The sequence below is a fragment of the Rhinoraja longicauda genome, unplaced genomic scaffold (assembly GCF_053455715.1).
Source record: "Rhinoraja longicauda isolate Sanriku21f unplaced genomic scaffold, sRhiLon1.1 Scf001306, whole genome shotgun sequence".
Lineage (NCBI taxonomy): Eukaryota > Metazoa > Chordata > Chondrichthyes > Rajiformes > Arhynchobatidae > Rhinoraja > Rhinoraja longicauda.
The window spans coordinates 3,642-28,178 of NW_027602521.1; the positions used below are offsets into that span (position 1 = coordinate 3,642).

At 49.0% G+C, this 24,537-nt stretch overlaps 2 protein-coding genes across 2 annotated transcripts; both read left to right on the forward strand.

Moving 5' to 3' along the window:
* Nucleotides 1–311: 311 nt before the first annotated feature.
* On the forward strand, nucleotides 312–24,537 carry LOC144591645 (zinc-binding protein A33-like; the record flags this gene model as incomplete). Its single annotated transcript, XM_078395694.1, has 5 exons — nucleotides 312–466; nucleotides 558–653; nucleotides 1,956–2,189; nucleotides 3,395–3,417; nucleotides 24,419–24,537. Coding segments are annotated over 5 exons (627 nt in total), but the record flags the coding sequence as incomplete, so codon positions are not given.
* LOC144591646 (zinc-binding protein A33-like) lies at nucleotides 20,968–23,693 on the forward strand. The gene is made up of 4 exons (XM_078395695.1): nucleotides 20,968–21,378; nucleotides 21,470–21,565; nucleotides 22,860–23,047; nucleotides 23,672–23,693. The coding sequence occupies exons 1-4, from the start codon at nucleotides 20,968–20,970 to the stop codon at nucleotides 23,691–23,693; spliced, it is 717 nt and encodes a 238-aa protein (XP_078251821.1).

A 24,537-nucleotide genomic window follows, 5' to 3' on the forward strand; every position in this document is an offset into this window, starting at 1 on the left:
CGGCAGCGTGCGCAGTGGACATGCGTTTTGAACCAGGAAGTGGCAGAGTTAAAAAATGGCTTCGAAAGAACAGGTCGAGAGTTTAACTGAGGAGGTAGTTTGTCCCATCTGCCTGGATTTCTTCACCGATCCGGTGTCACTGGAGTGTGGGCACAACTTCTGCCGCTCCTGTATCACACAGAGTTGGGACAGGGAGGGGAGAAACTGCTGCCCGGAATGTAGAGAGGTGTTTACAGACCGCACCCTCAGGGTGAGTTGGGCCTTGGCGAGACTGGCTGAGAAAGCTCGAACACTGAGCCTGAATCGGACAGAGAAGGAAAGTAAACTTCACTGCGAGGAACATCAGGAAGAACTGAAGCTGTTTTGTGAAACTGACAAGAAGCTGATCTGTGTGGTTTGTGCAGCTGGGCGGGAACACAAGTCTCACAGCTTCATGCCGGTTAAAGAAGCTGTTGAAAACCACAAGGTAAAAGCAAACCGATTTTGATCGCATCATTGTTTAATTCCGTTTTTATTGTCTAACACTTTTATTCTCCGATTTTCAAACACAATCGCAGGGTCAGGTTAAAGCTTCCATCCAGTCTCTCACAAAAGATAAATCAGGGATCCTGCAAATGGAGCAGCAACAGAAAGAGAAGATTTCTGGAGTTCTGGTGAGGCTTTTAAGTTTCGATTTCCTGATCTTGTGCAGGTTTGATCCCCGTGACGCGTGTAATAACAGGGCAGCGCAGTGACACAAGTAGTGCTGCTGTCTCCTAGTTCTGGTGAGCGGATTCGATCCTGACCTCGGGTGCTGCATAGAAAATAGGTGCAGGAGTAGGCCATTCGGCCCTTCGAGCCAGCACCGTCATTCAATATGATCACGGCCTACTTTTTATTCTTAAACTATAACCCCTGGTTCTGACTCCCCCAACATCGGGAACAATTTTCCTGCACCTAACCTCTCCAATCCCTAAAGAATTTTACATGTTTCTATAAGATCCTATCAAATTCCAGTGAATACAAGCCCAGTCGACCCATTTAAAATCAGGCTGAAGAAGGGTCTCGACCCGAAACGTCACCCATTCCCTCTCTCCTAGATGCTGCCTGACCTGCTGAGTTACTCCAGCATTTTGTGATACATTCTTTCATCATATGTCAGTTCCGCCATCCCGGTAATTAACCTGATGAACCTACACTGCACTCCCTCAATAGCAAGAATGTCCCTCCTTAAATTAGGAGAACAAACAGCACACAATTTTCCAGGTGTGGCCTCAACAGGACCCTGCACAACTGCAGTAGGACCTCCTTGCTCCTAAACTCCAATCCTCTCACAATGAAGGCCAACATGCCATTAGTTTTCTTCACTGCCTGCTGTACGTGCATGCTTACTTTCATTGACTGGTGTACAAGGACACCCATGTCTCATTGCACCTCCACTTTTCCTAATCTGACACCATTCAGATAATAATCTGCCTTCTTGTTCTTGCCACCAAAGTGGATAACGTCATATTTATTCACATTTTACTGCATCTGCCATGCATCTGCCCACTCACCCAACCTGTCCAACTCACCCTGCAGCCTCACAGCATCCTCCTCGCAGCTCACACTGCCGCCCAGCTTTGTGGCATCCGCAAACTTGGAGATGTTACATTTAATTCCCTCGTCTAAATCGTTAATATATATTGTAAATAACTGCGGTCCCAGCAATGAGCCTTGCGGCACCCCACTAGGGAGTGGTGGACGGATAAATGGGAATTAATGGACACCTGAAAAGGAATAGGCAGCTGGGAATTGTATTAGGTGTAGATGATTGAAGGTTATAAGATTACCCTCACAACATTTCAGAAGCATTTAGACAAACTATTGAATTGCCAAAGCAAGTAAAAAAATGTACAGGACAAATGTCACCGTCGACCTCTGAGGGAAACACAATCAGTGACATTACATATTGATCTTCACCTTTCATTTGACAGGAACAGTCACACAACCTTCAGTCCAAGATCGCATCCCAGTTTGCTGAACTGCACCAGATTCTCACTGAGAAAGAGCAGCGCATACAGGCAGATATCCGGGAGGAAGAGAAGAGGATTCTGAATAGAATGAAGAAAAATCTTGGAGAGATCGAAGAGAATTTAAAATCTATTCAGGAGGAACTCTCTAAGTTGCAGCAGCAGATGGATCAAAAGGACAGTGTGGTGTTTCTGAAGGTGAGGGGTTACACCACAGTCTGGCGAAGTGAAAGTGCAGTCACAAAATGGAGGGGGATATTTCAGAAATACATGCTGCATTTACCAGTAATTCAGAACTGGGTAAATGTTTCATCTGTTCCAGCTGTTGTTCCCAAACTAATTGGCCTCCCGCATAATCTATGGGATCTCAGGACTGCCTGGCCTGAATGTAGAGAGGTGTTTGTATTCTGTGGAGTTGAGTACTACGATGGGTGATCCTATATCTGATCCCAAGGGCCACGAATGAGCAGAGGACAGTAAATCTCTGGGATTCTCCAACCAAGAGACTCTGATAGGTTGAACCTATTAGACGTATTTATACCAGAGGAAGATAAATTTTCGAAAATTCGGGGAACTGAAATCAAAGGGAATGGGACAAGGCGGAGGAGTTCGTTCCTGGGCTAGATACGCCATGACCACATTGTGGGGATTAACATTGAAATCTAGAATGTGGCGCACACAGCAGATTGGACATCTATATCCGGTTCCCATCAGCAGTGGGCGGTCACCTTGGGGGAATTTGCTCTGTTTGTTTTACCCGCATTTGTTCACCATAGAATTACATCCCATTCTACATAATAGACCAGGCCATTCACCACATCCTATCCAGTCAGGATTTCTGCTCCACTCAACATCCCTCCCATCTACTCACCACACCCGGTAACAATACCCCAAATACTAGGAGTGCTCACGAGTTTATCCCGCTTGCCCTTAAATGTATCTCTGCTGTTGTCTTCATTCCTTCCAATGCTAGCGAGGTCCATGTTCTCATGACTGCATTCCTTTCGGTATTTGTTGAAGACCAGGTTACATTGCAGCTTTGATTTTTGCTCTCCCATCGATTAGAGATATTATTTCATCCTCACCCATTTAAATCCACCGATAAATTAAATCCTATCTCATCATTCCTGACATTTTCTCCAGATAAAATCCCACGACCTGCCCAGTCTTTGCATGGAGCTCCATCCTCTCAGTCATGGCATCATTCTCATGAACATTCCTTGTGCTTTTCCCCATCGTTCTATGTCTCGACGGCAATGTCCACTTTCTATCTGCATGGCAGCGGAGATAAGAGTTGGGAAATGGGAATTATCAGAGGGTTGTAGAAATGTGGAGAAATTCCCGCTGTCGGGATGAGGACGGTCCATCTCAGTCAATTGAGATTTGTGTTTTATTTCTTTCAGGGGGAAGCTGGTCGCAAGCGAAGGTAGGACATGCTCTTGACGGAAACATTGTAGGTTTTCGTGGAACAATTCAAAATATTTCTAATGCTCAGTTGATAACCGGCTGTTAAATATTCGCAGGGTTCGTGATGAAGCCAAACCACTGTCAGTGGTAGAGGAGGCCTTGCTGATTGAAAAGTTTCATTGCCCTGTTTCATTCAACACAACATTTAAAGAAACATCTGATGACTTCAAGCAAGGTAAAGCTTATACCTTTTCCATTGTTCTTGTTTCTGACATCTTGAAGTAAGATGTGTACGAAAGAACTGCAGTTGCAGGTTTAAATGAAAAGTAGACACAAAATGCTGCTGTGACTCAGCGGGACAGGCAGCATCTCAGTCGAGAAGGAATGGGTGATGTTTCAGGTCTGGACCCTTCTTCAGTCTGAAGAAGGGTCTCGACCTGAAACGTCACCCATTCCTTCTCTCCAGAGCTGTTCCTGTTGTAGTCCGTGGCCTATTAGAAAAAACAGGCAGACAACCGAATTCGTTTAACCTCTTTATTTTACTCACCCAGCTGGGAGAAAGTCTAGAAACCGAAGCGTTTAGAAACGCTTAGGAAGCCAGTGTAGTCTCTCCGAATGCTAACAATTACACACATTTTATACCCGTAATACATGCGCCAGTACATTTCCGTTGCTACCTTATATGGCAAGTTTTACAATGTCCTATCAATCTTTATGTGCCCTTTAGGACCCCCATGTCCTCCGTGTCCTGTGTGACCTACATGTCCTTGGTATTCCCAGGACCAAAGAGCAGTCTTTATGGCCAAATGTTCCCCTTAACAATCAAAGGATGGTTAACCTTCAAAGCCTTAAAGCCAGTTGCCCATATCAAAGGATACACTTAGCCATAAACCGCGCTTCCATGCTGACAACAGGATGTCCTGGCAACATAATCAAGCTGGAGCTTTCACACCACTTTTACACCCCTGCAATAAAACCCACATGGCTACATTCGTAATGTGAGCCCTTACACTCCCGGTCCCGCTGAGTTACTCTAGCATTTTGTGTCTACCTTTGATTGGTCTATCTTTAAGTAATGCTAAGATGCAAAGATTAATGTTATTTTGAACTGAAGGGAAATTGAAGATTTGATCTCCCACCAAGCTCATCTGCTGGGAAGCATCACCGAGTCAGAGAGCTTTGTAGCACAGCAACAGGCCCTTTGACTCGACTCGACCATGCCAACCACGTTGCCCAACGAAGCTAGCCCCACTTGCCTGAGTCTGGCTCATATCCTTCCAAGTCTTTCTTATCCACGTATCTACCCAATTCTCTGTGAACAGTTGTAATTGTACCTGCCTCGACCACTTCCTCTGTCAGATCGTTCCACATCTACACTACCCACTGACTGAAAAACCTGCTCCTCAGGACCTTTTTATTGTTTCCACTCTCACCTTAAACTGATGCGCTCGAGGTTTAGACTCTCCGACCTTGGGTAAAGTATTGCGGCTAATCACCTTGTCTGTGCATCTTATACACATCTATAATGTCACTCTGACAGGCCCCCAAGAAAAAATGTCTCAGTCTGAATAGTCTCTTTCAGGAATGAGTATATGAATCTATGATGAGCGTTTGTCGGCATTGGGCCTGTCTGTACTCGCTGTTGCTCAGAGGAATGAGGGGGGATCTCATACAGAATAGTGAAAGGTTTGGATAGAATGGACGTGGAGAGGATGTTTCAATTAGTGAGCGAGTCTAGGACTAGATATTTATTTACAAAAATGCTGGAGTAACTCAGTAGGTCAGGCAGCATCTCAGGAGAGAAGGAAAGGGTGACGTTTCGGGTGGGACAAAGGAAGGATGTAGGTGGAGGCAGGAAGACAGAGGGAGAACTGGGAAGGGGGAGGGGAAGAGAGGGACAGAGGAACTATCTAAAGACAATAGACAATAGGTGCAGGAGGAGGCCATTCGGCCCTTCGAGCCAGCACCGCCATTCAATGTGATCATGGCTGATCATTCTCAATCAGTACCCCGTTCCTGCCTTCTCCCCATACCCCCTGACTCCGCTATCCTTAACAGCTCTATCCAGCTCTCTCTTGAATGCATTCAGAGAATTGGCCTCCACTGCCTTCTGAGGCAGAGAATTCCACAGATTCACAACCCTCTGACTGAAAAAGTTTTTCCTCATCTCAGTTCTAAATGGCTTATTCTTAAACTGTGTTCTGGACTCCCCCAACATTGGGAACATGTTTCCTGCCTCTAACTCAGATCCTGGGGGGACAGGGCTTTCTCCATCGCTGCTCCCACCCTATGGAACTCACTACCCCAAACCGTTAGAGACTCCTCCACACTCACCACATTCAAAACATTGCTGAAGTCTCACCTGTTCAGTACTGCCTTCAACCACTGAAGGTCACCTCACCTTCTGTCTCCTTTCTCTGTTCGTTTACTTGTTTACTTATTTATCTATTTATTCATTTCCCTATGTTCTCTAAATCTCTGTAAAGCGTCTTTGAGTATATGAAAAGCGCTATATAAATAAAATGCATTATTATTATTATTATTAACGTGTCCAACCCCTTAATAATCTTATACGTTTCGATAAGATCTCCTCTCATCCTTCTAAATTCCAGTGCATACAAGCCTAGTCGCTCCAGTCTTTCAACATATGAAAGTCCCGCCATTCCGGGAATTAACCTATTAAACCTACGCTGCACGCCCTCAATAGGAAGAATATCCTTCCTCAAATTTGGAGACCAAAGCTGCACACAGTATTCCAGGTGCGGTCTCACTAGGGCCCTGTACAACTGCAGAAGGACCTCTTTGCTCCTATACTCATCTCCTCTTGTTATGAAGGCCAACATTCCATTGGCTTTCTTCACTGCCTGCTGTACCTGCATGCTTCCTTTCAGTGACCGATGCACTAGGACACCCAGATCTCGTTGTACGTCCCCTGTTCCTAACTTGACACCATTCAGATAATACTCTGCCTTCCTATTCTTACAACCAAAGTGGATAACCTCACACTTATCCACATTAAACTGCATCTGCCATGCATCTGCCATTTCACACAACCTGTCCAAGTCACCCTGCAACCTCAGAGCATCTTCCTCACAGTTCACACTACCACCCAGCTTTGTATCATCTGCAAATTTGCTAATGGTATTTTTAATCCCTTCATCCAAGTCATTAATGTATATTGTAAATAGCTGCGGTTCCAGCACCGAGCCTTGCGGTACTCCACAAGTTACCTCCTGCCATTCTGAAAGGGACGCACTTATCCCCACTCTTTGCTTTCTGTCTGTCAACCAATTTTCTATCCATGTCAGTACCCTACCTCCAATACCATGTGCTCTAATTTTGCCCACTAATCTCCTATGTGGAACCTTGTCAAAGGCTTTCTGAAAGTCAAGGTACACCACATCCACCAGCTCTCCCCTGTCAATTTTCCTGGTTACATCCTCAAAGAATTCCAGAAGATTAGTCAAGCATGATTTCCCCTTCGTAAATCCATGCTGACTCGGAACAATCCTGTTACTGCTATCCAAATGCTCCGCAATTTCGTCTTTTATAATTGACTCCAGCATCTTCCCCACCACTGATGTAAGACTAACTGGTCTATAATTTCCCGTTTTCTCTCTCCCTCCATTCTTAAAAAGTGGGACAACATTAGCTACCCTCCAATCCACAGGAACTGATCCTGAATGTATAGAACATTGGAAAATGATCACCAATGCGTCCACAATTTCTAGCGCCACCTCCATAAGTTCTCTGGGATGCAGACCATCAGGCCCTGGGGATTTATCAGCCTTCAGTCCCATCAGTCTACCCAACACCATTTCCTGCCTAATGTGGATTTCCTTCAGTTCCTCCGTCACACTAGGATCTCTGCCCACTAGAACATCTGGGAGATTGCTTGTACCTTCCTTAGTGAAGACAGATCCAAAGTACCGGTTCAACTCATCCGCCATTTCCTTGTTTCCCATAATAAATTCTCCCGCTTCTGTCTTCAAGAGACCCACATTTGCCTTGACTATTTTTTTCCTCTTTACATACCTAAAAAAGCTTTTACTATCCTCCTTTATATTATTGGCTAGTTTACCCTCGTACCTCATCTTTTCTCCACGTATTGCCTTCTTAGTCATCTTCTGTTGCTCTTTAAAAGAGTCCCAATCCTCTGGCTTCCCACTCTTCTTTGCTTTGTTGTATCATATCATATCATATCATATATATACAGCCGGAAACAGGCCTTTTCGGCCCACCAAGTCCGTGCCGCCCAGCGATCCCCGTACATTAACACTATCCTACACCCACTAGGGACAATATTTACATTTACCCAGCCAATTAACCTACATACCTGTACGTCTTTGGAGTGTGGGAGGAAACCGAAGATCTCGGAGAAAACCCACGCAGGTCACGGGGAGAACGTACAAACTCCTTACAGTGCAGCACCCGTAGTCAGGATCGAACCTGAGTCTCCGGCGCTGCATTCGCTGTAAAGCAGCAACTCTACCGCTGCGCTACCGCGCCGCCCCTACTTCTGCTCTTTTATTTTTATGCTGTCCTTGACTTCCCTTGTCAGCCACCGGTGTCTCTTACTCCCCTTGGAATCTTTCCTCCTCTTTGGGATAAATTGGATGGAGTTGAGGGGGGGAGGTGAAGGGACAGGTGTTGCATCTCCTGCGGTTGCAGGGGAATGTGCCCGGGGATGGGGTGGTTTGGGCAGGAAGGGACGAAAGGTCAGAGCCTCAGAATTACTGGATGTTCCGTTAGGAAGGAGATGACGGGAAATGCTTTTAATCAGAGGGTGGTGAATTTGTGGAATTAATTGCCACAGAAGGCTGTGGAGGCCAAGTCGGTGGATATTTTTAAAGCTGGATTCTTGATTAGTATAGATGTCAGAGGTTATGGGGAGAATACAGGAGAATGGGGTTAGGAGGTAGAGATAGATCAGCCATGATTGAATGGTGGAGTAGAATTGAAGGGCCGAATGCCCAAATTCTAATACTTTCACTGATGACATTACGACCTGATGATGGTCCAACTTCACCTGATAACCCAGCCCTTCAGACCTGATGAAGTTGTTGTAAACCCTTTTGCACCCACTCCAATTGACTAACAAACCCACCCTTCCCTTTGTCTCACCCTCCACTCAAACAACACAGGAGCAGGTCATATGGCCCCTCCTGTCTGCCCCCTTTCACTGTGATGATGACGACCCCACCACGCACCTCTGCCTCCTCTTTAACAACCTCAAATTACCGCTCACCTCAATATCCTCCTGCTCCGATCTGCCTCCATATCTGAATAACCCGCTTCATTCCTCCATCCCCACCGCAATCTCGCAATCCTCCTCATTCTCCGCACTCGTCCTCCCCATCCACCCTCCCTCACCTCACGAAATTCCCCTCTCCATCCCCGGATAAAAACTCCGGGAGAGATGTCTGTTGTCCACCAGATGTGGTCGGGGTGAAACGCCGGGCAGGGTTTCAGTTGTCCGCCCGCCGGTCCCGGGGCCGCGCTGCCCGAGTCTCCCCCCGACCCCCGGGGACTCTCTGATTCTCTGCTTCTCCCCCCAGTCTCCGTCACCCTGGATGTGGAAACAGCGAGTCCGGGGCTCGAGGTGTCTGAGGATTGGAAGAGGGTGAGATGGACCCGGACCCGGAGGAGTCTCCCTGACACCGGGAAGAGGTTTACAGGCAGTGCGTGTGTGCTGGGATCGGAGGGATTCATATCGGGGAGACATTACTGGGAGGTGGAGGTGGCGGGGAGTCGGGGCTGGAGTCTGGGAGTCGCCGCAGAGTCTGTGGAGAGGAAGAGACGGGTCACACTGACCCCGGAGACTGGAGTCTGGAGCATCAGGCGGGGGGGTGACGAGTTTGATGCACTCACCTCCCCTCCATCCCGTCTCCCCGCCCGTCCCATCCCCGGGAGGGTGGGAGTTTATCTCAGTTACGAGTCCGGGACAGTTTCATTTTACGACGCGGACACCAAGTCCCATCTCCATACCTTCACTGGGAATAAATTCACGGAGAAACTTTATCCTTTCTTCGGGCCTTATTGGTTTATAAACCAATGGCTGAGGATCTGCTCCGGTTCCGCTCCGGGTGTGTAAAAGGGTCGGGTCCCGGGACCAGCGTCAGGAGCGGGGCTCAGGGGCAGAAACCCCGAGTACGCGTGTTCTCCCCGTGACTTGCGTGGGTTTTCACCGGATGCTCAGGTTTCCATCCGCACTCCAAAGACGTGCAGGTTATAGGTTAATTGGCTTCGGTAAAATTGTAAATTGTCCCTAATGTGTGTGGGATAGTGCTGGTGTGCGGGGATCGGTGGTCGGTGCGGATTCGGTGGGCCGAAGGGCCTGCTTCTGTGCTATAAAGTGGAAGATAATAAAGAGGACGAAGATTGGACATGTTTGCCTTCCGTCACAGTGAAAAATGTGGGGAATCCGCTGTGGTGGATGTTTATGTTAACTTATATGTAATTCTGTGTCCTGTTGCTTTTTTTAAAATCTGGCTATATGGTAATTCGCATATCACTGTACCTTAATTGGTACATGTGACAATAAAAGACCTTTGAAACCTATATCTCTAAAACTTACTGAAGCTTACTTGGAGAATTTAATGCTTTTAAACTAGCTCTTGTTCACACCTTATCTTTTTTTCTGATTATTGTGTAATCAGGATCTGTGATGCCATCTGCCAGTCTGATTCTCTCCTCACTTACACCTCAATCATCCCCTCTAACATCTTCAGACTTTAAACTCAAAGCTTGTCACCGACCGATTGCTGAAGATAGACGCAAAAGCTGGAGTAACTCAGCGGGACAGGCAGCATCTCTGGAGAGAAGGAATGGGTGACGTTTTGGGTCGAGACCCTTCTTCAGACTCAATCTTCGGTTTAAACCAGCATCTGCAGTTCCTTCCAACGCACGGGTCGATTTTGACCGTTTGAAGATGGGTCTTGACACGAAACGTCACCCATTCCTTCTCTCCAGAGATGCTGTTTGTCCCGCTGAGTTAGTCCAGCAATTTGTCTTCGGGTTAAACCAGCATCTGCAGTTCCTTCCTACACATACCGACTGATTACTGTTCACTTCAGCTTTGATGGCAACCGGTATTATGGAAGCAAGACCCCATGGCGCTGATGGCGGCGGCAACCCGAGACCCGCTGTTGCTGCGGCTCTTCATCCCCCTCCACCACCCTCACCCCCTCATCCCCCTCCCTCTCCGCCGGGCCTGCAGCGGCGGTCCCGACCCCGACCGGCAGCGGCTCCACAAGGAGCGGCGGCGGCTGCGGAGAGAGGCGGCCATGGAGGCCCGGAGTGGAGGAGGGGAGAGAAATGGATGGGTGAGGGAGCGGAGGAGAGAAAAATGGAGGGGTGAGGGAGAGGAGGAGAGAGAAATTGAGTGGTGAGGGAGAGGAGGAGAGAGAATGGAGGGGTGAGGAGGAGACGTGAGGTAGTGGAAGAAGATGAGGAGGGGAGGTGAAGGAGAGGAAGAGGGGGGGTGAGGAGGAAGTGCAGTGAGAGGGTGAGGAGGGTGAAAGGGAGTGGAGGAGAGGGAGAGGTCGAGGAGGTGGGGTAAAGGAGAGGAAGAGGAGGGGTGAGAGGGAGGTGGAGCAAGAGGAGGAGGGGGTGATTCGGAGGTGTCCTCTTTCTTGAGGAAACGGGGCTTCAACTCCACTCCACGTTGTTGTCCAGCCTCACTTACCCCCTCTGGCAGTTTGTTCCAGACACCCACGACCTTCTGTGTGAAAATGTTGTTCATCAGGTTCCGATTAAATCTTGCACCTCTCACCACAAACCTGTGTCCTCGAGTTCTCGATTCCACTGCTCCGGGTAACAGACTGTGCATTCACCCTGTCTATTCACCTCTTGATCTTATGCACTTCATCCCCCTGCGCTCCAATTAATAAATCCTTCCCTTCCCAACCTCTCCCTTTCGCTCTGACCCTCAAATCCTGGCACCATCTTCGTGAATCCACTCTGCAGTTGTTTCCAGCATTTTATCCTGCCTTACACTGTCCCAATCGCTACTCTTCGCTTTCCTCTATGTTCAGGACAGTTTAATGTGTAACTGACCCCTCCCTGTGGTAGAGAGCGGGGGAACCCTCCATAGTTTCCGCGGGTGGATTTGTCTCCTTCCTTTAAAATGGTCGTAACGATGGTGACCCTCGGGTGCTCTGGCCGGCGCTCCTCTTCCCAGAGGAAGGCAGACATTGATGGTGAAACTCACCAGCGCCTTCAGTGCACCTGCACAACCTTTGGCCGTCTGAGGAGAAGACTGTTTGAAGATCAGGACGCGCAGCAACGCCACGCGGTGCGACCACAGACCAGCTGTAACTTTGAGAATTAACTTTGACAATTGCAGAAACAGCGGGAATCAGATTTAATAAGCGACTTTTGTCACCTATTACCACATCTACGGCCCAAACCACGTGCATGGCTTAAAATGTGGAATAAAAGTAGAAATTCCCCCAAATACTCAGTAGGTTAGCCAGCTGCAAGGTGAAACAGACCGTACATTTCAGATCTAATACTAATGATGAATGGTGTTCAACCTGAGCCATTAACTCTGTTTCGCTCTCTACAGAAGCTAACCAATCTGCTGGGTATTTGTTGGATCTTATGTCTTTCAGATTTTCAGCATCTACTTTTTTTTAGTTTTTCCAGTTCAATGTTCGATTGGAATATGAGTCTGACTATAAATTGCCAAGAAAATAAAACGGACAGAAAACGTTGGCAGCATTCGACAGGTCGAGCAGAGAGTAGTATGTGGATAGGGAGGCTTAATATTTCTGAGGTACTGTGGAGCAGCGAGTAGAGCCTCTGCCTCGGGGCCAGTGACCAGAGTTCAACCATTACGATAATTTGGAGTCCACGTCGAGAAGAACGGATACAGTAGATGTGTTTGGTGGAGGTGCAAGTGAACCTCTGCCTCACATGAAAGGACTGGCGGCGTCCCTGAGTGGTGTCTAGGGAGAACGTATAGAGACAGGTGTTGCGTCTACTGGATTCCTAACTCTCGGCGAGACCAAGTGCAATCTGGGCAATCGTTTAGCTGAGCACCGATCTTCCGCCTTGGCCTACGTGATCTCACGGTTGTCAAATGTTTATACCCCCCTTCCCATTCCCATACTGACATTTCTGCCCTGGGCCTCCGCCAATGTCAGAGTGAGGCCACGCGCAAATTGGAGGAACAGCACCTGATATTTCCCTTGGGCAGCTTGCAAACCAGCGGTATTAATATTGATTTCTCTAATTTCAAGTAACCCTTTCATTCCCTCTCCCTGCTTCTCCCTCTACCCACCATAGGCGTCCCACTAGTTTTATTATTCGTACCCCATAATGATCATTTCCACAGTCAACAATAGACCATTGTGTGCTCCATTTTTCCCTAGACATCTGGACATTGACCACAAACGCACTGACTCCAACAGGTACCCAGTCAGTGCTTCCACTAGCCCAGCCTCCTGTGAGGATACCATCTCCTTCTCTCACTTCCTCCATCTCTCCCGCATCAGTGCTCTAGATGAGGTGTGAAGGATGGAAATGCAGACGATGGTTGAAACCGAGGATAGACAAAAAGCTGGAGTAACTCAACGGGATAGGCAGCATCTCTGGAGAGAAGGAATGGGTGACATTTCAGCCGAGACCTTTCTCCGGACTTGTTCGGGATCACAGAGTGGCCAAACGGTCATGTGTTCGCAGCCCAATTTACCGGTTACATTGCCATCTGTTTATTATAATTATAAAAGATCATTGTGACATTTTTCGATCAAAGTATAGTTTAGTTTAGAGATAGTGGGAACAAAAACTGCAGTTGCTGGATTAAATCGAAGGTAGACACAAAATGCTGGAGGAACTCAGGGGATCTCGACCCGAAACGTTACCCATTCCAGAGATGCTGCCTGACCCGCTGAGTTACTCCAGCATTTTGTGTCTCACTTTAGTTTAGAGATACATCGCGGAAACAGGCCCTTCGGCCCAACGATTCCGCACCGACCAACAATCCCCGCACATTGACACACTGGGGACAATTTACACTTCTACCAAGCCAATTAACATACAAACCCTGTACGTCTTTGGAGTGTGAGAGAGAACCGAAGATCTTGGAAAAAACCTACGTGGTCACAGGGAGAACTCCGTACAGACAGCAGTCGGGATCGAACCCGGGTCCCGGCGCTGTCAGCCAGCAACTCTATCGCTGCCCCGCGACAGAAGTGGGAGGACTTGTGCAGGTTTATTGCCACAGGGAGGAAGGATCTCCTGTGGCGTTCTGTACTGCATCTTTACATTTTCACAAAAGTATTTCACAAAAGCAGTTAACGCGTTGAAATGAACAGCTCTGATTTCACTTAATGTTTTTGTAGGAAAATAACTGCGGATGCTTGTACAAATCGAAGGTATCACAAAATACTGGAGTAACTCAGCGGGTCAGACAGCATCTCTGGAGAGAAGGAATGGGTGATGTTTAGGGTCGAGACCCTTCTTCGGACCCTACATTTTATGATACCCTCACTTGCTGCTTAATTCACTCTTCCCACATTTACATTCCCCCTGGTTTTATTTGCGCGCTCACTGGGGTTTTACGACACGGAATTTGGGGATTAAATGGGAGCCGTTCAGCGCCGACCTGTTGTCCACCGGGTTCAAGGTCATCAGGCCATAAGCGACAGGAATAGAATTAGGCCATTCGGCCCATCAAGTCTACTCCACCATCCAATCATGGCTGATCGACCTCTCCCTCCAAACCCCATTCTCCCCGATTCTCCTCATAACCCCTGACCACCCGTACTAATCTATCCCTACCTTAAAAATATCCACTGACGTGGCCTCCACAGCCTTCTGTGCCAAGGAATTCCACAGATTCACCATCCTCTGACTAAAGTAATTCCTTCTCATCTACTTCGTACAATAACCTCTTCCTGCACATATTTTCTTTGTTTCTATACACAACAGGAATGTTTCGTTTAGTTGTTAGTTTAGTTTAGGGGAATGCGATTTTGGGAGAGTGCAGTTGGTTCCAGGGTGGGAATGATGGGCCAAATGGCCTCCCACAAGAGCATCAGGTGGTGTGTCTTTGTGATGGTACCATTCCCCGCCAGGTAGGGTTTTTTTTCACCCAGAGAGTTTTAAATCTGCGGAATTCTCTGCCACAAAAGGTAGTGGAGGTCAATTCAATGGATCTTTTAAAGACAGAGTTGGAGATAGCACTTCGGGCTAAAGGAATCAAGGGATATGGGGAACAGGGTACTGATTTTAGATGATCAGCCATGATCATATTGAATGACCGTGCTGGATCTAAGGGCCGAAGGGCCTACTCCTGCACCTATATTCGATGTTTCTATGTTTCCAATTGTTGAATGCCGACCAAGATGCCCCCATCTAAGTTAGTCCCATGTGCCGCGTGTGGCCCATCCCACAGCCATGCACCTGTCCAAATGTTTTATTAAATGCTCTTAAAAGCTTCAAATACCCGCCCCAATGTACCTGAGAAAGAGGCGAGGGGGGGGGGGGTGTGGCTACGACTGAAACAAGACATGTTACCCGCATTCTACAGAGAGGCAGGCAGAGCCTGATCCCTACGGGTTCCCACCCGCAACCGGGAATTTGTTTTGGACACATTATGCGAGGACAAAGGACCTGGTCTCGGACAGGGTGGTCTGCAGCACAGGAGTTCCGCAGGAAACAGTGCTACCTCCATTCATGTTCACCCTGTACACTGCGGGCTTCAGGCACAGCTCTGCAAACTCCTATCTACAGAAGTTCTCTGACGACTCTGCCATCGTAGGCCTCATCACTGGCGACGAGGACAGGGCGTACACAGAACTGATCAAGGAGTTTGTGCACAGGTGCCAGCAGAACTGCCTCCGGATCAACGCTGGGAAAACCAGGGAGATGGTGGTAGATTTCCGCAGGCGCAGCCAGGTCCCCCCGACACCGGTGAACATCCAAGGAATGGACATTGAGAGGGTGGATTCTTATAAGTACCTGAGTGTTTACCTCAATAATAAATTGGACTAGACCGAAAACACCAATGCGTTATACAGAAAGGGCCAGAGCAGACTTTATCTGCTAAGGAGACTCAGGTCCTTTGGAGTACTGGGGGAACTCCTAAGGACCTTCCACAACACGGTGGTTGCATCGGCCATTTTCTATGGAGTGGTTTGCTGGAGCAGCAACATCTCAGCGGCGGAAGGCAAGCGACTCGACAAGCTGGTCAGGAAGGCCAGCTCTGTCCTGGGTTGACCCCTCGACTCAGTGCAGGTGGTGGGAGAGAGGAGGATGATAGCAAAGTTAACACCACTGCTGGGCAAGGACTCCCGCCCCATGCAGGACACTGTCACTGCACTGAGTAGCTCCTTCGGTGACAGACTCCTTCACCCCAAGTGCGTGAAGGAGAGATATAGGACATCTTTCCTTCCCGCTGCTGTGAGACTGCACAACCAGCACTGCTCCCATCAGACGAGTCAACAGGAACAGTTAAGAATACACATAAACTGATGACAATTTATCATTGTCTTTACTTTTATTTATAACTAGACCAAGTGGACCCATTGGGCCCATTCCGCGTAGATGGGGGAATGGGAAGGGGAGAGGGTGTCACGGAGTGAACCCTGGACGCAATGCCTCTCCTGTATTGTATCACCCTCAACACCCTCCCCCCCCACTCAATCCCCCTTATCCCCCCGCCTCCCCCGTTGACCTACTCCATCCCCCCTACCCACCCCCACTTGCACCTACACTGCCCCCACCTCCACTTGTCCCACCCCCACTATCCCCTCCCATACCCCCATTCACCCTAGCCCTGCCCCCACCCCAATTTCCCCCTCCCCACCCCTATTCCCCCCTCCCCCTCCCCTCGCCCCCACCTCCCACCCCCCCCCACCCCGTCTCTCCCTGCCCGCACCCTACTCTCCGCCCACCCCCAATCTTCCCTCCTCCCCACCCCCACTCTTCCCCACCCCCACTCTTCCCTTGTCCCCACCCCCACCCTGCCCTCCTCGCCACCCCCACTCTCCCCCACCCCATTCTCTCCTCCCCCTCCCCTCCCCCCACTCTCTCATCCCCACCCCTTCCTACCCCAACACCCTCACTCTCTCCTCCCCCACCCCCACTCTCCCCCCACCTCCACTCTCTCCCCCTCCCTCCACTCTCTCCTCCCCAACCCCTCCTCCCCCAACACCCCCCACTCTCTCATCCCCACCCCACTTTTTCCCCTCACTTCCCCCACCCCCACTCTCTCCTCCCTCACCCCCTCCCCCCATATTCTCCACCCCCACTCTCCCCTGCCCCGCACTGTCCCCCTTCCCCCACCCCCACTCTCTCCTCCCCCCACTCTCCCCTTTTCCCCACCCCCACTGTCCCCTGCCCCTTACTGCCCCCCTCCCCCCCACCCCCACTCTCTTACCCCGAGCCCCACCATCCCCTGCCCCCCACACACAGTTCCCCTTCCCCCCACCCTTCCTCCCCCACACTCCCCGACCCCCTTCCACCCATCTCCACTCTCCCCTCATCCCCCACTCTCTCCTTCTCCCCACTCCCCTCCTACCCCCACCATCGCCTCCACCCCCCTCGACCCCCCCCCCCTCGGAGCGGAAAGGGGAGAGAAAGGCACTGAGCACGGCACTGCCGTCAGTCGGGTGGGTGCCCCCCGCCCACCTCTCTCGTAACGGGAGAGGCGACGACGCCTCCCGGCGGTCAGCGCTGCCCGATCTCAGTAATGTCAGAGCGCGAGGCATGCCGGGACGGACGGCGGTACTGCGGGCGGGGGGGTGGGGCGGTGAGCGCATTAGTTAAAGGTCGTGGGGGGGCGGAGCACATTAGTTAAAGATCCGGGGGGGGCGACGCATTAGCTAAAGTTCCGGGGGGGCGCATTAGTTTACGGTCCGGGGGGTGGGGGAGCGCATTAGGTATCGGTCCGGGGGGGGGGGGGGGCGAGAGCGAGCTTATCTCTTGTAGACGTGCGGGTGCAATTGTGACGTCTCAGGCTGAAGACCGGCGGGGGGGGGAGGAGCGCGAGCTCATCTCTCACATGCGCACGGGTGCCATTGTGACGTCCCACGCTGAAGACCGGCGGGGGGGGGGTTGCTGGGGGGGGGGAGCGCATTAGTTAAAGGTCCGGGGTGGGGGGGGCGAGCTCATCTCTCACAGGCGCACGGTGCCATTGTGACGTCACACGCTGAAGACCTTCGAGAAATGGGTTAGACATGAAATGTTTAAACTTTAAAATCTCTCTAGCTTTAGAAATATAGCTTCAATTTGAAGGAGAGTTGTTAGACATTATGCCCAGGATAATGTTTCAAGTAGCGCGTTTCGTTCAAATTGGTGTTATATTTTAAAAGTTCTTAACATATTAAACTTTTTTAAAAACACTTAAATCCCTTTTCCACTCGCCGCTCCCAAGATGGCCACCGGGGGCAGGACCCGCCCGAGTGACGGGAGTGGCGGCCAATGAGGAGGGGGGGGTAGGAGAGTAGAAGAGGAAGGACAGACACCTTATTCTGGTAGAAACATAAAATTCTTAGCGGATTAGACCTGGTGAATGCAGGAAGGTGTTCCCTATTTTGGGAGAGTCCAGAACCAGGGGTCACAGTTGAAGAATGAGGGGTCGGCCAATTCGGACTGAGATAAAGGAGTACCTTTTCACCAGGAGAGTTGAGAATCTGCCGCAGAAGGCAGTGGATGCCGATTCACTGGGTGTATTTAAGAGAGACTTAGATGTAGCTCTTCGGGTTAATGGAATCAAAGGATATGGGGAGAAAGCAGGAACAGGGTACTGATTTTGGATGATCATCCATGATCAAATTAAAATGGCGGTGCTGGCTCGAAGGGCAGAATGGCCTAGTCCTACACCTATTTTCTGTGTTTCTATGTTTTTACGTTTCTCTGGTGACATTTGGAGAGTGAATCCATTTCTCTGGGATGGAACAAGATATTCATGAACTGGGCCAATGGGCGGATTAAAGTCTGGTTTATTTAACTGGGATAAAGGTGATGCAAGTTGCCAAGACAGGCCAGGGCAGATTACACACGTTAAAAATTTACGCCCTGTGTTATTTTTAGCAGACGAGAGAGATATTGGAATGTAGATGCACAGCTCGATGAAAATTGCAAATGGGATGGGCAGGGTGGTGACAAAGGCGTTTGGCACATTTGCTTGGGACCGTGAGGGTATGATATACAGGATTTGATACAACTGTACAAGCCACTAGTAAGATCCACACCTCCAAATTCAGGGACAGTTTCTTCCCATCTGTTATCAGGCAACTAAATTATCCTAACAGAGAGCAGTGCTGAATTACAATCCACCAATTTGGTGACCCTCGGACTATGATAGATCGGACTTTACTAGCGTTACCTTGCACTGAACGTTCTTCCCATCTCATGTATCTATACAGTGGAAATGGCTTGATTTTCTGAAAACTGGATGCACCCAACAAAAGCTTTTCCCTGTTGCCCGGGACACGTGACAATAAACTAAACTGGACTGACTGCATTTACAGTACCTTCCCGCTCAGCTCCATCCAGGGATCCCAGCCGTTTTTCCAAATGAGACAGAGGTTCACGGTCACTTCATCCACTGCATCCTGTAATCCTGGTGACACCAGGCGCACAGTCGTGTGAAACGCGTTGAAACGAAACGATCGACAGCTCTGATTCCACTTGCTGTTTATTTCTCTCTTCCCACATTTACATTCCCCTTGGTTTTATTTGCGAGCTCACTGGGGTTTTTACGACGCCGACTTTAGGAATTAAACGGGAGCCGTTCAGCGCCGACCTGTTGTCCACCGGGTTTCTGCCCCACATCCCCTGTGCCCCGTTCCTGACGCCGATCCCGGAACCCGTCCCTTTTACACACCCGGAGCGGAACCGGAGCAGTTTCTCAACCAGTTTCCATCCAAGGCAGGCCCGAAGAAATAATAAAGTTTCTCCGTGAATTTATTCCCAGTGAAGGTGTGGAGATGGGACTTGATGTCCACGTCGTAAAATGAAACTGTCCCGGACTCGTAACTGAGATAAACTCCCATCCTCCCGGGGATGGGACGGGCGGGGAGACGGGATGGAGGGGAGGTGAATGCATCAAACTCGCCCCCCCCCCCCCCCGCCTGATCCTCCAGACTCCAGTCTCCGGGGTCAGTGTGGCCGGTCCCTTCCTCTCCACAGACTCTACGGCGACTCCCAGTCTCCACCACAGACTCCCCGCCACCTCCATCTCATATAGAGAACCTGCAGCTCTTGGAATTCCTTCTCCAGAACAAAGAAGGGTCCCGACAACGAAAAGTGGTTTGTCCATTTCCCCCCACAGATGCTGCCTGGCCCGCTGAGTTCCTCCAGCACTTTTTTTTCCTCAAGCTATTTCGACAGATTTCTTGTATCTATCATTTCCAATATTCACTTTGCCTTCTCTCACTTCAGGGAATTTCCGATTTCATTCCGCCCTCCGATCTCCAACTGCCCCCCCTCCCCCCCCCCCCCCAAACACGCCTTTACGCCGCTGTGGAAAGGGTGAGGGGGAGGAGGAGCAAGAGGAGGAGGGGTGATTCGGAGGTATCCTCTTTCTTCAGGAAACGGGGCTTCAACTACACTCCACGTTGTTGTCCAGCCTCACTTACCCCCTCTGGCAGCTTGTTCCAGACACCCACGACCTTCTGTGTGAAAATGTTGTTCCTCTGGTTCCTGATTAAATCTTGCACCTCTCACCACAAACCTGTGTCCTCTAGTTCTCGATTCCACTGCTCCGGGTAACAGACTGTGCATTCACCCTGTCTATTCACCTCTTGGTCATATGCACTTCAACCTCCTGCGCTCCAATTAATAAATCCTTCCCTGCCCAACCTCTCCCTTTCGCTCTGACCCTCAAATCCTGGCACCATCTTCGTGAATCCACTCTGCAGTTGTTTCCAGCATTTTATCCCGCCTTACACTGTCCCAAGCGCTACTCTCCGCTTCCGTCTATATTCAGGACAGTTTAATGTGTAACTGACCCCTCCCTGTGGTAGAGAGCGGGGGAACCCTCCATAGTTTCCGCGGGTGGATTTGTCTCCTTCCTTTAAAATGGTCGTAACGATGGTGACCCTCGGGTGCTCTGGCCGGCGCTCCTCTTCTCACAGGAAGGCAGACATTGATGGTGAAACTTACCAGCGCCTTCAGTGCACCTGCACAACCTTTGGCCGTCTGAGGAGAAGTCTGTTTGAAGATCAGGACACAATTCGCAAGTCCTCAATCATTTTGTCACATACCTTCTGTCTTTTCATCTCTGGCCTTTGTCCAACCGTCTGACTATCAACTCCCTCTCCCCCCTCAACTGTGTCAACCTATTGCCAGCCAGGCTTTGTCCTGCCCCCTTCCTCCCATCGTTATTCCATCTCCCACCCCCTACAATCAGTCTGAAGAAGGGTCCCGACCCGAAACATCAGCTGTCCATGTTCTCCAGATGTGCTGCTTGACCCACTGACTTACTCCAGCACTTTGTACTTTTTTTTGTAACCCGGCATCTGCAGTTCCTTGTTTCTGCATCTTCACGTTGAACATTTGCGACGTGCGCAGTGGACATGCGTTTTGAACCAGGAAGTGGCAGAGTAAAAAAATGGCTTCGAAAGACAGGTTCGAGAGTTTAACCGAGGAGGCAGTTTGTCCCATCTGCCTGGATTTCTTCACCGATCCGGTAATATTGGAGTGTGGGCACAACTTCTGCCGCTCCTGTATCACAGAGAGTTGGGACAGGGAGGGGAGAAACTCCTGCCCGGAATGTAGAGAGGTGTTTACAGACCGCACCCTCAGGGTGAATCGGGCCTTGGCGAGACTGGCTGAGAAAGCTCGAACACTGAGCCAGAATCGGACAGAGAAGGAAAGTAAACTTCACTGTGAGGAACATCAGGAAGAACTGAAGCTGTTTTGTGAAACTGACAAGAAGCTGATCTGTGTGGTTTGTCGAGATGTGCGGGAACACAGAGATCACCGCTTCATGCCGGTTAAAGAAGCTGTTGAAAACTACAAGGTAAAAGCAAACCGATTTTGATCGCATCATTGTTTAATTCCGTCTTTATTGTCTAACGCTTTTATTCTCCGATTTTCAAACACAATCGCAGGGTCAGGTTAAAGCTTCCATCCAGTCTCTCACAAAAGATAAATCAAGGTTCCAGCAAATGGAGCAGCAACAGAAAGAGAAGATTTCTGGAGTTCTGGTGAGGTTTTTAAGTTTCGATTTCCTGATCCCTGTGACGCGTGTAATAACAGGGCAGCGCAGTGACACAAGTAGTGCTGCTGTCTCCTAGTTCTGGTGAGCGGGTTCGATCCTGACCTCGGGCGCTGCATAGAAAATAGGTACAGGAGTAGGCCGTTTGGCCCTTCGAGCCAGCAACGTCATTCAATATGATCATGGCCTACCCTTTATTCATAAACTATAACCCCTGGTTCTGGACTCCCCCAACATCGGGAACATTTTTCCTGCATGTAGCCTCTCCAATCCCTAAAGAATTTTACATGTTTCTATAAGATCCTATCTCATCTTTCTAAATTCCAGTGAATACGAGCCCAGTCGACCCATTCAGAATCAGTCTGAAGAGGGTCTCGACCCAAAACGTCACCCATTCCCTCTCCTAGATGCTGCCTGACCTGCTGAGTTACTCCAGCATTTGTGATACATTCTTTCATCATATGTCTGTCCTGCCATCCCGGTAATTAACCTGATGAACCTACAATGCACTCCCACAATAGCAAGAATGTCCTTCCTTAAATTAGGAGATCAAAAGAGCACACAATTTTCCAGGTGTGGTCTCAACAGGACCCTGCACAACTGCAGTCGGACCTCCTTGCTCCTAAACTCCAATCCTCTCACAATGAAGGCCAACATCCCATTAGTTTTCTTCACTGCCTGCTGTACGTGCATGCTTACTTTCATTGACTGGTGTACAAGGACACCCATGTCTCATTGCACCTCCACTTTTCCTAATCTGACACCATTCAGATAATAATCTGCCTTCTTGTTCTTGCCACCAAAGTGGATAACGTCATATTTATTCACATTTTACTGCATCTGCCATGCATCTGCCCACTCACCCAACCTATCCAACTCACCCTGTAGCCTCACAGCATCCTCCTCGCAGCTCACACTGCCGCCCAGCTTTGTGGCATCCGCAAACTTGGAGATGTTACATTTAATTCCCTCGTCTAAATCGTTAATATATATTGTAAATAACTGCGGTCCCAGCAATGAGCCTTGCGGCACCCCACTAGGGAGTGGTGGACGGATAAATGGGAATTAATGGACACCTGAAAAGGAATAGGCAGCTGGGAATTGTATTAGGTGTAGAGGATTGAAGGTTATAAGATTACCCTCACAACATTTCAGAAGCATTTAGACAAACTATTGAATTGCCAAAGCAAGTAAAAAAATGCACAGGACAAATGTCTCCGTCAACCTCTGAGGGAAACACAATCAGTGACATTACATTTTGATCTTCACCTTTCATTTGACAGGAACAGTCACACAACCTTCAGTCCAAGATCGCATCCCAGTTTGCTGAATTGCACCAGATTCTCACTGATAAAGAGCAGCGCGTACAGGCAGATATCCAGGAGGAAGAGAAGAGGATTCTGAATAGAATGAAGAAAAATCTTGGAGAGATCGAAGAGAATTTAAAATCTATTCAGGAGGAACTCTCTAAGTTGCAGCAGCAGATGGATCAAAAGGACAGTGTGGTGTTTCTGAAGGTGAGGGGTTACACCACAGTCTGGCGAAGTGAAAGTGCAGTCACAAAATGGAGGGGGATATTTCAGAAATACATGCTGCATTCACCAGTAATTCAGAACTGGGTAAATGTTTCATCTGTTCCAGCTGTTGTTCCCAAACTAATTGGCCTCCCGCATAATCTATGGGATCTCAGGAATGCCTGGCCTGAATGTAGAGAGGTGTTTGTATTCTGTGGAGTTGAGAACTACGACGGGTGATCCTATATCTGATCCCAAGGGCCACGAATGAGCAGAGGACAGTAAATCTCTGGGATTCTCCAACCAAGAGACTCTGAGAGGTTTAACCTATTAGACGTATTTATACCAGAGGAGGATAAATTTTCGAAAATTCGGGGAACTGAAATCAAAGGGAATGGGACAAGGCGGAGGAGTTCGTTCCTGGGCTAGATTAGCCATGACCACATTGTGGGGATTAACATTGAAATCTAGAATGTGGCGCACACAGCAGATTGGACATCTATATCCGGTTCCCATCAGCAGTGGGCGGTCACCTTGGGGGAATTTGCTCTGTTTGTTTTACCCGCCTTTGTTCACCATAGAATTACATCCCATTCTACATAATAGACCAGGCCATTCGCCACATCCTATCCAGTCAGGATTTCTGCTCCACTCAACATCCCTCCCATCTACTCACCACACCCGGTAACAATACCCCAAATTCCAGGAGTGCTCACGAGTTTATCCCGCTTGCCCTTAAATGTATCTCTGCTGTTGTCTTCATTCCCTCCAATGCTAGCGAGGTCCATGTTCTCATGACTGCATTCCTTTCGGTATTTGTTGAAGACCAGGTTACATTTCAGCTTTGATTTTTGCTCTCCCATCGATTAGAGATATTATTTCATCCTCACCCATTTAAATCCACCGATAAATTAAATCCTATCCCATCATTCCTGACATTTTCTCCAGATAAAATCCCACGACCTGCCCAGTCTTTGCATTGAGGTCTATCCTCTCAGTCATGGCATCATTCTCATGAACATTCCTTGTGCTTTTCCCCATCGTTCTATGTCTCGACGGTAATGTCCACTTTCTATCTGCATGGCAGCGGAGATAAGAGTTGGGAAATGGGAATTATCAGAGGGTTGTAGAAATGTGGAGAAATTCCCGCTGTCGGGATGAGGACGGTCCATCACAGTCAATTGAGATTTGTGTTTTATTTCTTTCAGGGGGAAGCTGATCACAAGCGAAGGTAGGACATGCTCTTGATGGAAATATTGTAAGTTTTGGTGGAACAACTCAAAACATTTCTAATGCTCAGTTGATAACCGGCTGTTAAATATTCGCAGGGTTCGTGATGAAGCCAAACCACTGTCGGTGGTAGAGGAGGCCTTGCCGAGTGAAAAGTTTCATTGCCCTGTTTCATTCAACACAACATTTAAAGAAACATCTGATGACTTCAAGCAAG